This window comes from Peromyscus leucopus, chromosome 23 (genome assembly GCF_004664715.2).
Source record: "Peromyscus leucopus breed LL Stock chromosome 23, UCI_PerLeu_2.1, whole genome shotgun sequence".
Classification (NCBI taxonomy): domain Eukaryota; kingdom Metazoa; phylum Chordata; class Mammalia; order Rodentia; family Cricetidae; genus Peromyscus; species Peromyscus leucopus.
In genome coordinates this window covers 3654140-3669406 of record NC_051082.1, presented here as the reverse complement: position 1 = coordinate 3669406, position 15267 = coordinate 3654140, and the positions used below count along the sequence as shown (strand labels likewise).

Below are 15267 nucleotides of genomic sequence, written 5' to 3'. Positions count from 1 at the left end.
ACCAATTCCTTTATCTTCGAACTCATGCACCATGCAGCCAAGGGACCTTTATTGAGCACCTAATATACATTGTGGGTAAGGCAAAGGGCAAGGCAGAGGGACTTGTATTCTGGAGAGGAGATGTGGCTAGGACACCATAGGAATCAGAGCAGGAATGGTGGCGGTGAGTCCTTCGAAGGATCCGTCTTGGAGGTGGGACAAGAACAGCTGGGGGAACTGTGGGCAGGGGAGGCCGTTCTGTGTGATGAAGAGGTGATAAACCTCCCTGCCAGTGAAGTGAAATGGGCAGCGTGTAGCTGTCAGCCACAGATCTGCCTGGGACCAAGAGGCCGTGGAAGGAAAAGGGGCGGGGGGGGGGCTACCCACACACCCCAGACAGCCTGCGGGGACACCCTGGGGGTACAGCAAGGGCCCTGGGGTGCAGCACCCTGTCCGATCAGTCTCTCCCACCCGTGTGTCCTGCAGGTGAAGCAGATCATGGAGGAGGCCGTTACCCGAAAGTTTGTCCACGAGGACAGCAGCCACATCATCTCCTTCTGTGGTGAGTGGTGGCCTCCGTGGCGGAGGAGGCCATGGGGAGCAGCTTCCTGGCTGGGCTGCGGCGGCGGGCGGGGGAGGCTCACCTGGGAGCCAGCTCTTGTGTGCGTCATGTTGAGCTTTGTGACTCTGAAGTTATTTTGGGATCCCAAAGACACTCTTCAGGAGGAAGTGGATTTGGAAATGCAGAATTGTGGGAGAAAGGGTAGAGGACGCCTCCTGTGTCCCTGTGGCGGGCTCAGCAGGGCTTGCTCCGGACTGACTCATCCCCTTAGAGACACAAGGGCTGGCCTCAGTCATCTCTGCCTCTGCCTTGCAGTGTGGCTGGGCCAAGGATGGAGCAAATGGGGACTGTTTCAAAGTGGTGATGCGGGCTGGGGATGCAGCTCAGCTGGTAGAGTACTTGGCTCAAATGCACAAAGCCCTGGGTACCATCCCCAGCAACACATAAAGTCAGCATAGTGGCACACACCTCTCACCCCAGCACTCCAGTGGTAGACGAAAGAGGATCAAAAGTTTAAGGGCATCCTCAGCTACAGCCAGCCTGGGCTACAGAAGACCCTGTAATAAATAATTAGGTGTGTGGGGGGGGCATTAAGCAACCACGGAGGTGTCTTAAGACTCACATTTAGCAGGCTGAGCCTATAAGGCTCGAGGTCTGAAGTGTGACTCAGACCCCTCTGTAAGCCATCCCTCCCCCCCCACACACACACACAGGAGGAGCCAGGTTCTCTGTGCCTGAGGTCACCTCCAGCTCATGGTAGGGTGGCTGTTTGGAAGCGAGAACTCCTGTCTTTCTCCTTGAAAGTTTAGTAAGTGGGATATCTCACTGGAAATGCACAGTAGGGTTCCCTCCCAGGATCATGGCCTTGTGAAGATACCTGAGCAAAGATATGTAGCCATCCTGCCCACTTTTATCCGTATGGCTTGGGGGGCACCACCCATGGGACTGACAACATGTGGTGCACGCTGGCATCCAGAACCTTACCACTTTGTGGCAGGCAGAAGACCTGAGTTCAAATCCCACCTCTGCCACTTCCTGTTGAGTGCATGTCCTGGTTTGTTTTATATTGCTGCGATAAGCACCAGGATCAAACGCAGCCTGGGGGAGGGTGTATTTCAGCTTACACTTCTAGGTCACAATCCATCACAGAGGGAAGTCAGGATGGGAACCTGGAGTCAGGAGCTGATGCAGAGGCATGGAGGGGTGCTGCTTACTGGCTTGCTCCTCAAGGCCTGCTCAGCCTGCTTTCTTTTAGAACCCAAAACCACTAGCCCAGGTAGAACCAACTCATAGTAGGCTGGGCGCTCCCACACCTATAAATTAATCAAGAAAATACTGTATGGACTTCCCTATAGGCCAATCTGATGGAGGCATTTTCTCAATTGAGCTTTTTCTTCCAAGAGGACTCTAGCCTGTGTCAAGTTGACAACCATCAACCCAAAGAGTGACCTTGGGCAAGATCTCCTATTTATTTATCTTCCTTGGAGTGTATGTGTGGTGTAGGCATGTGTTCACATGTGTTCATGTGTGTGAGCCAGGAATCGACATGGGAGTGTCTTCCTTAGCTGCTTTCCACCCGATGGCTTTTGAGACAGGGTCTCTGGCTGAGCCCAAACCTCATGGTTTGGGATCAACTGTCAGGCTAGCAAGGACCTCATGTGGAAAGTAGAGTGTGTCGATTTAAACATATGCACACACTTGTATAGATGTAGATTGGAAAACTTTATTTACATAAAAGTATTTTGTAGTTTATATGCTAATGACAGCCTTTAATTTTTTTATTCTGGATGTTTCTATCTGAGGACAAAATGACATGTTAAGACTTGAGTGCCAGCTGTCAGTTAAGCTACAGAGGAAGAGAGGTGCAGCTAAAGAATCTCGTGACCAGCCAGGCCTGGTGCTACAGGTCTGTCACCTCAGCACTCAGGAGGCTGCGGTGAGAGGGTCCAAAAGTTCAAGGCCAGTCTGGGCCACTTAGACCCTGTGTCTTGCGTCTCTTATGACGTGACAAAATACCACGACCAAGGCAACTCAGGGAAGAAATCGCTTAAGCAGGGACTTAACAGTTCAGAGGGTGAGTCCATAACCATCGTGGTGGGGAGCATGGCAGCGGGCAGGCATGGCTCTGGAGCAGCAGCTGAGAGCTCACATCCATCTGATCCACAACTACAAGGTAGAGAGAGAGCGGAATGGGAAGGCCGTGGGCTTTTGAAACCTCGAGGATTGCCCTGAATGGCACACCTCCTCCCACGAGGCCATGCCTCCCAATCCTTCCCAAATTGTTCCACCAACTGGGGACCAAATATTCAAACCTATGAGCCTATAAGGGCCATTCTCACGCAAACCACCCCGCTCTGTCTCAAAACAGAATTGGAAAGGGCTGGGGGTGCAGCCCTCTGGTAGGGCACTTGCCTGGCATGCAGCAGACCCTGGCTCCATCCCCAGCCCCTTGTACCCAATCCCAGAATTCAGAGACAGGGACAGAAGCAGCGGATCCCAGTGAGATTAAGGCCACCCCGGTCTGCATAAAGAGTTTCCAGCCAGCTATCTCTACCTAGTGAGACCTTGGCTTAAAAATAATAATAAGAAGAAGAAGAAGAATTATCTATCAGACCCAAGTTTTTTGGGGAGAGGGAGAGGGAGAAATTGAAAGGCATTAAATATGGTGTCAAGGACTCTAGGAGTATTTTTAAATTCTCTATCCCTTGGGGGCCATTGTCAGAAAGACCTGAGCAGGCACAGGCAAAGCCTGGGAGCTGATCAGCCAATTCGAGAGGACCCCACGGGTCAGCTAAAAGCGGGATTTTTACGGAAGCCCAGGGAAGCCCTGCCCAGAATGCCCCTCTGCATGGGCAGATCATGTGCTGTCAGGCATTCCTTCCAAATGAAGTAAGTGCCTGCGACGTGAAATGAAGGAATCCGGTGATGAAAACAAGCACCACGTTAGCCAAGCGCCCGGTGGGTGTCTCTGCGCACGCTCATGCTTTGCTGAGCACCGGCTGGCTCACTGGTTCAGGGTGTGCTCACCAGAGTTCTCACCGCATGCTTTTGTTACAAGTCCAGGGCAAGGTTGGTCCTAACAGTTGTTTACCAGCCGGCAGGCCCTTGATAAGGGGGGTGGTCTCACTGTATACTTTGGAAGTTTTGCTTACACTTCCAGGTAACACTCTATCACTGAGGGAAGTCCGGGCAGGAACCCGGAGGCGGGAGCTGATGCAGAGGTCATGGAGGGGTGCTGCTTACTGGCTTGTTCCCCATGGCTTGCTCAGCCTGCTTTCTTATAGAACCCAGGACCTCCAGCCCAGGGATGGCCCCACTCACCGTGGGCTGGGCCCTCCCCCCATCAGTCACTAATTGAGAAAATGTCTTACAGGCTTGTCTACAGCCTGATCTTATGGAGACGTTTTCTCGATTGAAGCTCCCTCCTCTCCAGTGACTCCAGCTTGTGTCAAGTTGACATAAAATCTAGCCAGGATAATGATGATAAATAACAATGGTGATGACAATAGTGATGATGATGGTGATGGTGGTGAGGATGGTGATGATGGTGATAGTGGTGAGGATGGTGATGATGACTATGACGTCCATGATCATTTAACTCAGGTGAGGTTCATTGATTGTGACGGACCACTTTTACACCCAGGGTAACCCTTGAGTACGGAGAAGTGAGAAATATTAGATAGAGAGACCTAGACAACAAGAGGGAAGACAGAGACACAGGATACCCTCGGGAGGGCCTGGGTCAAAAACCAGCAGCCCAGAACTTTATTCAAAAGGGCTTTTCATAACAATGCCAAGGGGCGAGGCAAAAGACCTCCCCATTTGCTAGATACGACCAAGTGTAGACCCTTCCAAACACCTGGTACCCAGGCCCGTGGTCCAGTCATCCTCTGATGCCGCCCGGCTGGGTACAGCCACTAGGAAACCTTGGTGGGCTCCCTTCTTGGCAGCAATGGCAGCTAGGCTCATACAGAGCTCTCCGTGTGGGCTCTAAGAATGTCCTGTGCACTGTGTCATACGTCCTGGCAGCATCCTGGCAGCATCCTGATAGACCACTGCTCCTCACACCCTCCCTTTTAAGGGGAGGCAAAGGCAGAAAGAGAGGAAGTCATTCCCCACAGTCACACAGCAGGCCGCTGGCTGACAGGATGTGAGCAGAGATGGCCGGCCGACCTTGGCCCTAGCCTTCGTCAATCACGAACCTCCCTTGACTTCTTCGGCGTGCCTGACAAGTGGGCACGGATGCATTTTCTCTGTGGTGTTAAGTCGCTCGTGGTGCTGGGGAGCGTGGACCAGAGACAAGACAGAGCTGCTGACCTCAGTGTCCCCCACAGCGGCAGTGGAGGCCTGCGTGCTGCACGGGCTGAGGCGGAGGGCTGCCGGCTTCCTGCGGAGCAACAAGATCGCGGCGCTCTTCATGAAGGTGGGCAAAGGCTTCCCTCCAGCCGAGGAGCTGAGCCGCAAGGTGCAGGATCTGGAGCAACTCATCGAGAGCGCGTGAGTGTGGCGTGGGGGGGGGGCATCTGCGGGGACAGCCCTGGAGGGCAGTGAGCATTGCCCCTCAGCTTGGTGAGAACCCACACCTCCTGTCTGTCTGTCTTTCTCTCTTTCTTTTCTGATCCTCAGACCCACCAGTCTTTCCCACCCCACGGCTTTGGCACATGCTCGACCTCTTTAGTCTGAGCTGATCCTGTGACCGGTTCTTGTCACTCGGATCCCCCCAGCTCTGGAAACGCCGTCCACTTTCATCTTCTCTGTCCCATCGCCCTGTTTATTCCGCTCACGATTGTCTTTCTGTCTGTAATTACTCTCTGTCCACTGTTGTCTAGTGACCTGAGGATACGAGAACAGGTCACCACATCTACGTCCTCAGCTCCTGGCCCATCCCACAAGATGACTGTTGAGAGATTTAGTGCCAACTGGGAACCATGTCCTGGTTTGTGTGTGTGTGTGTGTGTGTGTGTGGTGTGGTGTGGTGTGGTGTGTAGGACCATGGACATGTTCTCATGAATGTGGGCATGTGTGTGTGTCCATGGGTGGAGACCAGAGGATGACATAAATGTCCTCCCTAACCACTCTCCACCTTGTCCACTGAGGCAAGGTCTCACACTTGAACTCAGAGCCAGATCTGCTGGACCATGGAGCAGTGGGATGGTGGTGGGGTGAGGCCATGGGACCCTCAGGGGTACACAGCTACCTTCCCAAGGGCCGCAGGGTGTCTTTGAAGAAGCCATAGATCTAAGCCTCCGTGGCCAGCATTCCTTTCTAGGAGGGGGTGGGCGGGGAAAGAGAGGGAAGGAGAAGAGAGACCAAGGGGAGGAGGGAGGACAGAGAGGTTGGCATCTGGCCTCCCTGATGGCAGAGCTGGCAGTGTTCTGCTCAACCTTGGCCACTCTCTGCCTGATGTTTTCACTCTCCCCCATCCCTACCCTCACCCACCACCTCTACCATCACCCCCAAATCTATCCTCACCCTTCACCCCCACCATCACCCCTACCCCCACCCTACATCTCTACCCTCATCCCGCACCCTTACCATCATCCCCACCCTCTACCACCCCACCCCCACCCTCACCCTCACCCCCACCCTCTACCCACACCCCCACCCTCACCCCCACCCTCACCCTCTACCTGTGGTGATATATCGTGCACCCTAATAAATTTGCCTGAGGATCCGAGGACAGGGTGGCACTTGGGATCCTTTGCTTGGGAAGCACACACACCTTTAATCCCAGGAAGTAATATGGCAGGACAGAGAAAGGTACAGAAGGCATGAGGAAACAGGAACTCTCTCTATATATAGGCTGAGGATTTCGTAGAGGTAAGAAGTAGTGGCTGGCTGTTCCTCTTCTGATCCTCAGGCAAGTTCATTAGGGTACACAGCATATCCCCACATCTACCCCCCACCACGCCCACGTACCCGGAGCGAGGAGGTTCTGTGGATTCCCTCTCTCCTGAGTGTCTTCTCTCCTCCCGCTGGTCTCAAAGGCGAAACCAGATCCAGGGCCTGCAGGAGAATGTGCGGAAGCTGCCGAAGCTGCCCAACCTGTCTCCGCTGGCCATCAAGCACCTGTGGATCCGCACCGCCCTGTTTGAGAGGGTCCTGGACAAAATAGTCCACTATCTGGTGGAGAACAGCAGGTGAGAGACGCCAGCCCTGCTCTGTCGCCACCTGATGGCCATTCTGGGAACTGCGTCCTCGAGAATAAACAGGGCTTTTCTGAAGTTTGAGAAAACCCCGCTTAACTGGAAGTTTGACCTTGAAGTAGGGTAGCTTGAAAGCTGGGGAGGATTCAGGTGTTGAATGGCCACGTGAAAACAGGGGCTTTTCATTTAGAGCAAGATGGAGGGGTCGTGGATTCCATCCCTTTGTGGTTTCCTCCACTTGGTTGCTGACGGCAGGACACTCTACCGCTCTGTGCCTTAATGGTCTCTCCGGCTAAGAAGCATGGAGTGGTTTACAGAGAAGATGTAGAAATGAATTTAGTGGATGTAGAAATGAATCTAGTGGGCCACAGTATCTCAGAAATACACAATGACTCTAGACACGTCCTCCCCTGGCTCAGATTAATGTGGTGGAAAGGTTCTCCGGTGTGGGACGTACGTCTTCCTCAGCACCCATCCAGAGACAACAATAGTTACAGATTGTTGTGAGCCACCCTGCGGGTGCTGGTAATCGAACCCGGGGCCTCTGCCAGAGCAGTGAGCACTGAACTGTGGAGCCATCCTCCAGCCGCATCTAAGTTTTGTAGCCCCTTATTAACATTTATGTGTTAGGCGAGTTTTCAAGGAACCGGAAGTCATGCCACTGTTTATTCTCACAGAGAGGTGCAGCCCCTTCAGCACAGACACTGTATTGATGGCATCACACATGTATCAGGGTCAGATTTCAGAGCTTTGGGGCTTGGTGTTGGTTGACACTTGTTTTGACGATCAGGGCAGGACAGCCTGTTAGCACAGCCTTTGAGTCTGCACCAGCTAGGCTGTGTTGTGTTGCCTTGGTAACAAAGGGACAGCATCACCCAAGAGCCTGACTCCTTTGTTCTCCTTAAGTCTTCGGGGCTGTGTAGTGAGCAGGAGCCCAGGAGCCCCGGGCCAGATGCCTTTCCATTGTTTTGCTCAACCTATGAGATACAGTTGCTGTCCCCTTGGCAGCTGAGGCTCCGAGCTGGGCTCCTGGGGTGTGGAACCCAGTCCGCCCACGTGCGCCCTCTGCTGGCCCCCATGCAGACCCGCTTGTCCTTCCCTCCCCCTAGTAAATACTATGAGAAGGAGGCTCTCCTGATGGACCCTGTGGACGGCCCCATCCTTGCCTCTTTGTTGGGTAAGTCGGCTCTCTGCTGCATCTGGTCCTTTGCTCTTGGGGCTCAGGGGCCTGTCTCCTGCTCCGGTGTCTTCGTACTGGACTCTGGGGCATGCTCACTGCCTGGGAGGAAAGGGAATGGGCCGAGGCAGTTGGGTGGGAGCACTTTTGGGGACTCCCAGATTCCCAGCCCTGTGCGCTCCACAGTGGGGCCCTGTGCCCTGGAGTATACCAAGATGAAGACGGCTGACCACTTCTGGACCGACCCCTCGGCCGATGAACTGGTCCAGAGACACCGAATCCACAGCTCACACCTGAGACAGGACTCGCCCACCAAGCGGCCGGCACTCTGCGTGAGATGAGTGGGCAGTGGGAGGGCCTTGGACAGGGTCTGGACGTGGCCTGGGGGCAGGGAACAGGGTGGGAGTCCTGAAGGTCAATCACAGGCTCATGCCTCTCCCTCCTCTCCTGATACCAGATCCAGAAGAGGCATTCCAGTGGCAGCATGGACGACCGACCATCCATCTCCGCCCGGGACTACGTAGAGTCCCTGCATCAGAACTCTAGGGCCACCCTGCTCTACGGCAAGAACAATGTCCTGGTTCAGCCAGTGAGTTTGGGGTGGGCCTAGATCGTACTCCTAGGGTTTGGCTACAGGTTATAGGGGCAGGGGAGGTCCCTCTAACTCCAGGTTGCTTATTCATTTACCAACAACTCCATCCATACATCCACTCATCTACCAATATAACCATCTGCTCATCTAACCTCCATCTGTTATTATTATTATTACCCAGCAATATCTTCATCCATCCATCTACCCAACCACCCATCCACGCACCCATCCATCCATCCACCCATCCACCCACCCATTCATCCATCCACCCATCCATCCATCCATCCATCCATCCATCCATCCATCCATCCACCCATCCCGTCCATCCATCCATCCATCCATCCATCCATCCATCCATCCATCCATCCATCCATCCATCCATGCACCTTCACTCTCTGGTGCCTACTCACCAACCTACCTTTCCTCCCATTCATCTGTATGTCCATTGGTCCATGTGTCCACCCAGTTACCCATGCATCTATCCACCCACCCTCCCATCCACCCCCCCCTCATCTCCCATTCATTCATTCATTCATTCATTTATTCATTCATCTCTCTTCCCCTCCCCATCTATTCCCCCTCTAACCCCTCATCCACCTATCCATCCAACTATCCATCCATCCATCCATCCACCCACCCACCCATCCATCCATCCATCCATCCATCCATCCATCCATCCATCTACCTATCCACCCACTCAAAAATCTCCATTCCTCCATTTGCCAAAACCCACCTACCTACATAATGTATACATATATTTGCTTGTCCACCCATTTGTCCATTCATCATTCAGCCTCTCACTGGTTCATTCATCCATTTGTCAATTCATCTGCCAATAAAAAAAAAACAAAACATTCCTCCATTCTCTCCCTTGTATATCGGTTCCTACATCCATTTGGCTGTGTGTCCATCCATAGTCATCTATTTTATACACACACACACACACACACACACACACACACACACACACACACACACACATCTACGCATACATCTATACATAAGCGCAAACAGCAACACCTCTAGCTAGCTGCCCTGCCAGTCAGCTCTTCCATTCCTTACACCTGCCCCCACCATTTGTTAATCTTTCTCCCCATCCACCGGGTTGTCCACGTCTTCTCCACTCTACCCTCACATCCCTGTCCACCAGGCCGTCTGCCTGGCTGTTCACTCTTGCTGCACTCAGGAAACAGTGTGGTACTGAGAAAGTGGTCCAGTGCTCGCTGTGAAGTGCCCCCAGCTGCACTAACTGTAGGGCTGGCAACATTGAAGCCGGCACAAGGAGCCAGATTAAGATTTGCTCTCACACCACATGCTACACTGAGTCGGTTGTCTTCTGCGCTCCAGCAGCTGCCTGGGCACAAGGGCAGAGCATGAAGCATGAGCAGCAGCCCCTACCCTGAGGGCCGTGTCCTCTGCTGTCCCGTCCTCAGGGTCACTGGGTCACAGTCTGTGGTGTTTGGGCTCTGCTGGAAGAAAGCAGGGAGAGGCCCCAGGTCTGTGATCGCAGCCTCAACCACTGGGTGACCCTGAGCAGGTCATTCTGTCATGTCTGTATCATGGCGGGTGCAAGGTCCAAGTTTCTCAGGTTTAGGAAGTCAGGAGTTTAAGATGCAGCTGCTTTTCAAATGACCAGCAAGAAGCTTTGAATGCTAAGGACTGGGATGCTGGGCTAAGGGTGCCCAAGGTGCTATCCACAGCAGGAAGAGAGAGGAGGGGGGGAATGGATGGATGGAGGGAGGGAGGAGGAGAGGAGAGAAAGGGAGGAGGAGGGAAGGAAGGGGAGCGGAGAACATGAGTCATCAAGATATGGAAACACAACCATGCTAGGCTCTGGTGGCAGAGACGAGTGGTTGCCATGGACCATACATGGCTCACAAAATCCAAAGCATTTCCTATCAGTCTCCCTTGACACAGGAAGGTGGGTGACTTCTGACCCAGCGGCTCCAGTGAGCACAGAGTGTCCATTGTCAGTCTCCGATGAGGTTCTGAAAGCCCACGGAGCGCAGCATCTCTGCTTTCCAAGGGGATCTGGGACTGGGTGACCTGGAGAGATGAATAATGGACTGTCACCCTGTTCTTAAATCCACATCGCAATAGCTGAATCACCGGCTCCTCTGTCGGGAGACATTTCAAACGTACTCATGTGTCCTCCCTGCACAATAACAGCCCTGCCAGGCTCAGCCGTGGGCATGATTGGCAGTGATCACAGCCTGCGTGTGACTGTGTCGCGATGGCCACTTCACAGCTGTGAGATGCCGCGGGCGGTCAGACGTGCCCTGATTCAGGGATGGATAAGAGTGCAACTCAGGAGTGGGCAGGGTCTTCTTCCCAGAGGAGAGATGCAAGCCTTTTCTTGCTCACCCACTAACTTAGAATAATGAGACGTGGGTGAGAGGTCCCATAGCAGATTCTGGGCAGGGTAGAAGCACAGTGGGGGTGCTTGGAGAGAGGTTTTCTGGGTAACATCTATGGGATGGGGTGCAGAGGCACCTGCCCTCTCTTTAACCCCTAAGATGGCCTAGATATAGGCCTTGTTTTGAAAGGGGTGATGTTAGGGTGGCAGGCTCGGTCCAAAGGAACGTTGAGGTAGAGACAGCCTCCAGAGGGAGAGATGGGGGTGCTGGTGCTGGAGTGAGCAGCGTTCACAGCTGGACTCTGCCAAGTTCACCCTGGACGGCAGGCTGCAGGTGGCTCTTCTCAACACGGCACCGGGAAGGATGCTGAGGGGCTCTTCCAAGTGGTTGCGGCAAACAGCCCAGCCCTTTGGTTCTGCTTCTGCGTCCCTGAGTCAGGCAGGCCTCAGGCCCCTGTCCGCTGGAGTCCAGCAACGTGGCCAGGCCTGAGTTCTCCTCTCTCTGCAGAGGGATGATATGGAGGCTGTGCCCGGGTACCTGTCTCTGCACCAGACAGCTGATGTCATGACTTTGAAGTGGACACCCAACCAGCTGATGAACGGGTCTGTTGGAGACCTGGACTACGAGAAGAGGTAAGAGAACTTCAACTGAGTCCCCCTTCTCTCCTAGATACGAGGATGCTCTCTTCTCAGGGGCGGATGGTCCCACCTGCCATTCTACCCGATTCTTATGGTTACCTAGCCCAGCCTCCCTGCTGCTGAGGCCTCAGAAGGAACAGCAGCCTTGGGAACACCTGGAGACAGTGGCAGAGCCTCAGGGGTAGGCCATGGCCATCCGCTCACATCCATAAGTCTGCTCTCCAGGGCCAGCGAGATGGCTCAGCAGCCAGCAAAGGCGCCTTCCACCGAGCCTGACAACCTGAGTTCTATCCCTGAGACCCATCTGATGGGAGAAGAGAAGTGACCTCTGACCTTCACTCATTCATCATGGCGTGCACTCCCCCACATTAATTGATTGATTCTCAAAGATGCAATTTATAAATGTGCTCCCCAGACCTATCCAAGTGTAAGGCGAGCAAATATAGAGACCGCAGATGACAGACACCTCAGCCAAGCCGTGAGGGCACATCAGACTGAATCGGGAACTGCCCACCGCACCCCTCCCCACCCCAAGCCAGGTGACCTTGAACAGCCACCCCCACACCCCCCAGCCTCAGTCTCCTCATCTGTACTGAAGAGCGGGCACACATAGGCAGGGAGGACCGACACACAGAACGGGCACCGTGGTTGCCGACCACCGCCGAGGATGTCCACTGCCCTGGCCCACTGGTGGCCCAGGGCAGGAGGGCCTGTAATGATACTCTGCCCTGACGCCAGCTGAGAGCAGAGAGAGTGGAGAGAGATGGTCCACGGGCGGCGTCAGCCACCAGCTTGTCACCAGTGCTAGTCTGGGTCCTCCCAAGACCAGGGGCTGTGAGAGGATCTGTGAAAAAGAGATTTCTCTGGGGAAGGACCTGGGGTGGGGTGGGGAGCTGAGAGAAGAAGCAGGAGTTGGAACAAAAAGACTCAGACGGCTGTGCGTGGTGACAAAGGAGAGGAAAATGTCACACGGGAGGCGTGTCCACCAACCATCTGGGGATCCTGGCCTAGAGGGGGCCATCGGGGGCCTCTTCCTTCCCAAAGATAGGTCTGGACCATTTCCGGGAGCCCAGTTCTGGCCAGCATCATGGCAGCGTGGTAGAACCATGATGGATCTGGCAGTGGCTTGCAGTACCACTGAACTCTGCCCCCTGGTACGGAGTTTCTGAGTGGTTGCATTCTTAGGCTACCACAAAGCCCACACTCCCAGGTGCCCCCTCCCATGGTGTTCTGATGGGGAAAATAATTGGTTTTAGAACGGTGGTGGGTTCTGAGCCAGAAGTACGTAAGTCAGTACTCAGAGTGACCATGCCCCAAGCACTGTGTTCTGAGCTGACTGTGAGGGCCTCTGGGTTCTCAGAGAAACACTACAATGGGGATCTTATTAGAGCTTCCATTTTATAGATGGGGAAACTGAGGCTCAGATAAACCCTCAAGTCACCCTAGTGACCCGTGTAAGGTCAGAGCTGGGAGTGGCCGTTCTAACTCCTGCCCCTGGTCACATGGTAGTCTGAAAGGAGGGTTCTGGGCCAGTATATTTGCCTAACTTCCAGGCACGAAAACATCAACTCGAAGCTAACTGGAGCATTTGGTACAATGCTCCAGAGAACCCAGGGGCACGAGACCTCAGGCTGGACCCAGGGACTTGAACGGCCATGCCCGAATTCATCCTGTCTCTGGCTTTTGCCTCATGTCTACAGACCCGATGCTCAGACAGACCTTCCTTGCACGGTTCTGAGTGTCCCTGGGCATCAGGGAGTTCTTCCTGGACTGTCTAAGCATGAATGTGACCATCTCCTCACACTAACTATGCTTGAGTAATAGTGCCAATCATGTATTAATCACTGTGACCTCTCAGTGCTGATTGGCCGGCCTGGGGCAGGTGACCATCCCAGAGTCCTGGGGTGGAGACTTGGCAGAGTTGGGTTCAAATAACCACGTAGATAGGGAGAAGGTTGAGGGGTGGGGTGGGGTGGGGTGTGTGTCGTTCTTCAGAAAGTTGAGGTGCTGAGACCAAAAGGAGGGGAGTATGGATGGATGGTCTGGGGACACATGGGTCTGGGTGAGAAGGCAAAGGTGCTCCTGGGCTGGTCTTCTGGCTTCCTGCAGTCTCCCCGCCTTCCCCTTTCCAGCGTCTACTGGGACTACGCTGTGACGATCCGCTTAGAGGAAATTGTTTACCTGCACTGTCACCAGCAAGGTAGGGACCACAGGGACATCAGGCGGCTGGGCATCCATTGTGGATCCCCGTCCCTACTCACCACCTCACCGGTACATTCATTTAGCATCCCAAGACACTCCCGTGTGCCTCCTAAAGCAAATGGCATTGCCCCTCTGAGTGTGGTTGCTCTGAATCATGGTAACCATTTAGTGAAAGGATGGCGTCCTGATACAAAGTAACACAGACTGTTGGCGCTAGAGACAGGGCTTAAACCCGTATCTTTGTGAGTCCAAAATCAGTAGTGTGGAGACCTGAGATCAGTAACTACTATATTCCATTAAAGCCAGAATAAGCAGGGTACACTGTGCCTCATCTAGGTATGGAACTCAATGGTTTAATCCCCTTTACTAAGGCAGACCTTGGTTCTGATCCAGGCTTTGCAACTTACCAGCTGTGTGACTTTGGGGATGATACAAAACCTCTCTTTGGTTTTGTCCCTTGTAAAATAGACAATAATAGCTAAGCCTCACAGGGATGTTCTGGGGGTTACAGTAAGACAACTTTTAACACACAGTGTTGGTATGCATCAGGCATCTAATGCATGCTCTTAGGAGTCACCTACCACCCAGAGCCTCAGAGCGGCTCCCCTGCGTCTGCCTGGTCCTGGGGGTGGAGGCATGTGTCTTCAGAGTGGGGACTATGTCAGGCAAGTGACACCTGCCATTCTTTCTTGTCCCGTGGTGGTGGCAGTGGACAGTGGTGGGACTGTCGTGCTGGTGAGCCAGGACGGATCCAGAGGCCGCCCTTCCGCTTCCCCAAGGGTGGGCACCTGTTACAATTCCTCTCCTGCCTGGAGAATGGGCTGCTTCCGCACGGGCAGCTGGACCCACCGCTTTGGTCACAGCGAGGAAAGGTGAGGGGTCAGCTGTGGGGACCTCGAGGAGGCTGGGGTGCTGCCAGCTGTGGGGTATCACTGGGCCCTGCATTCCCCTCTGAGACCCTCGGTGTTGCCAGACTTGGGGACAGATGGCTCTCTGAAGTCTGCCCTGGGATATGTTCCTGCAGGGGAAGGTATTTCCTAAGCTGCGCAAGCGGAGCCCACAAGGATCCTCGGAGTCCACCTCTTCAGACAAAGAGGACGACGAAGCCACCGATTACGTGTTCCGCATCATCTACCCCGGCATGCAGTCTGAATTCGGTGAGCAGCCCCGGGCCCTGCACTCACCGGCTCCTCCCCGAGAACTGTTCCAAAAGTTACAGTAGGTCTGTGGCCAGCAGAGGGGACTCAGAGCCATGAGTGTCCCAGTGCCTTCCGCCTCCTCCGCAATGAGAACCAACAGCCACCTCTTATTCAGATAGTAAAGGTGCCACGGGGCAGGAGGTGGCACTAATAGTGACAGTGGTGTGGGCTCTGGAACCCTGGCTCGACCTGGGCAGACTTCTTCTCCCCACCCCCCTCCCTGGCATTCCGTTCCCTCATCTGTGAAGTGGACTGTCCGCTGCAGACCTTCAACACACACAGAACAGGCGCGCACTAGCTACTGTGTGATCCTTCCTGTCAGTATAACCTGGAGTTATGAGGAGTCAATGCAGGCACAGAGATCTGAACTCAAACATCTCATAAAAAGCCAGGCTTGACTGTACATGCCCATGAC

General features: G+C 54.0%; 1 protein-coding gene across 1 annotated transcript in view; it reads left to right on the top strand.

Moving 5' to 3' along the window:
- Nucleotides 1-15267, top strand: part of Sgsm1 (small G protein signaling modulator 1) — a 72620-nt gene that overhangs the window by 20076 nt on the left and 37277 nt on the right. Inside the window, 11 exon segments of the mRNA XM_037198605.1 lie at nucleotides 466-541; nucleotides 4876-5038; nucleotides 6529-6681; nucleotides 7797-7864; nucleotides 8051-8196; nucleotides 8322-8453; nucleotides 11321-11445; nucleotides 13584-13651; nucleotides 14363-14401; nucleotides 14404-14525; nucleotides 14678-14810. Of these exon segments, the coding sequence (XP_037054500.1) occupies nucleotides 466-541; nucleotides 4876-5038; nucleotides 6529-6681; nucleotides 7797-7864; nucleotides 8051-8196; nucleotides 8322-8453; nucleotides 11321-11445; nucleotides 13584-13651; nucleotides 14363-14401; nucleotides 14404-14525; nucleotides 14678-14810 (1225 nt within the window).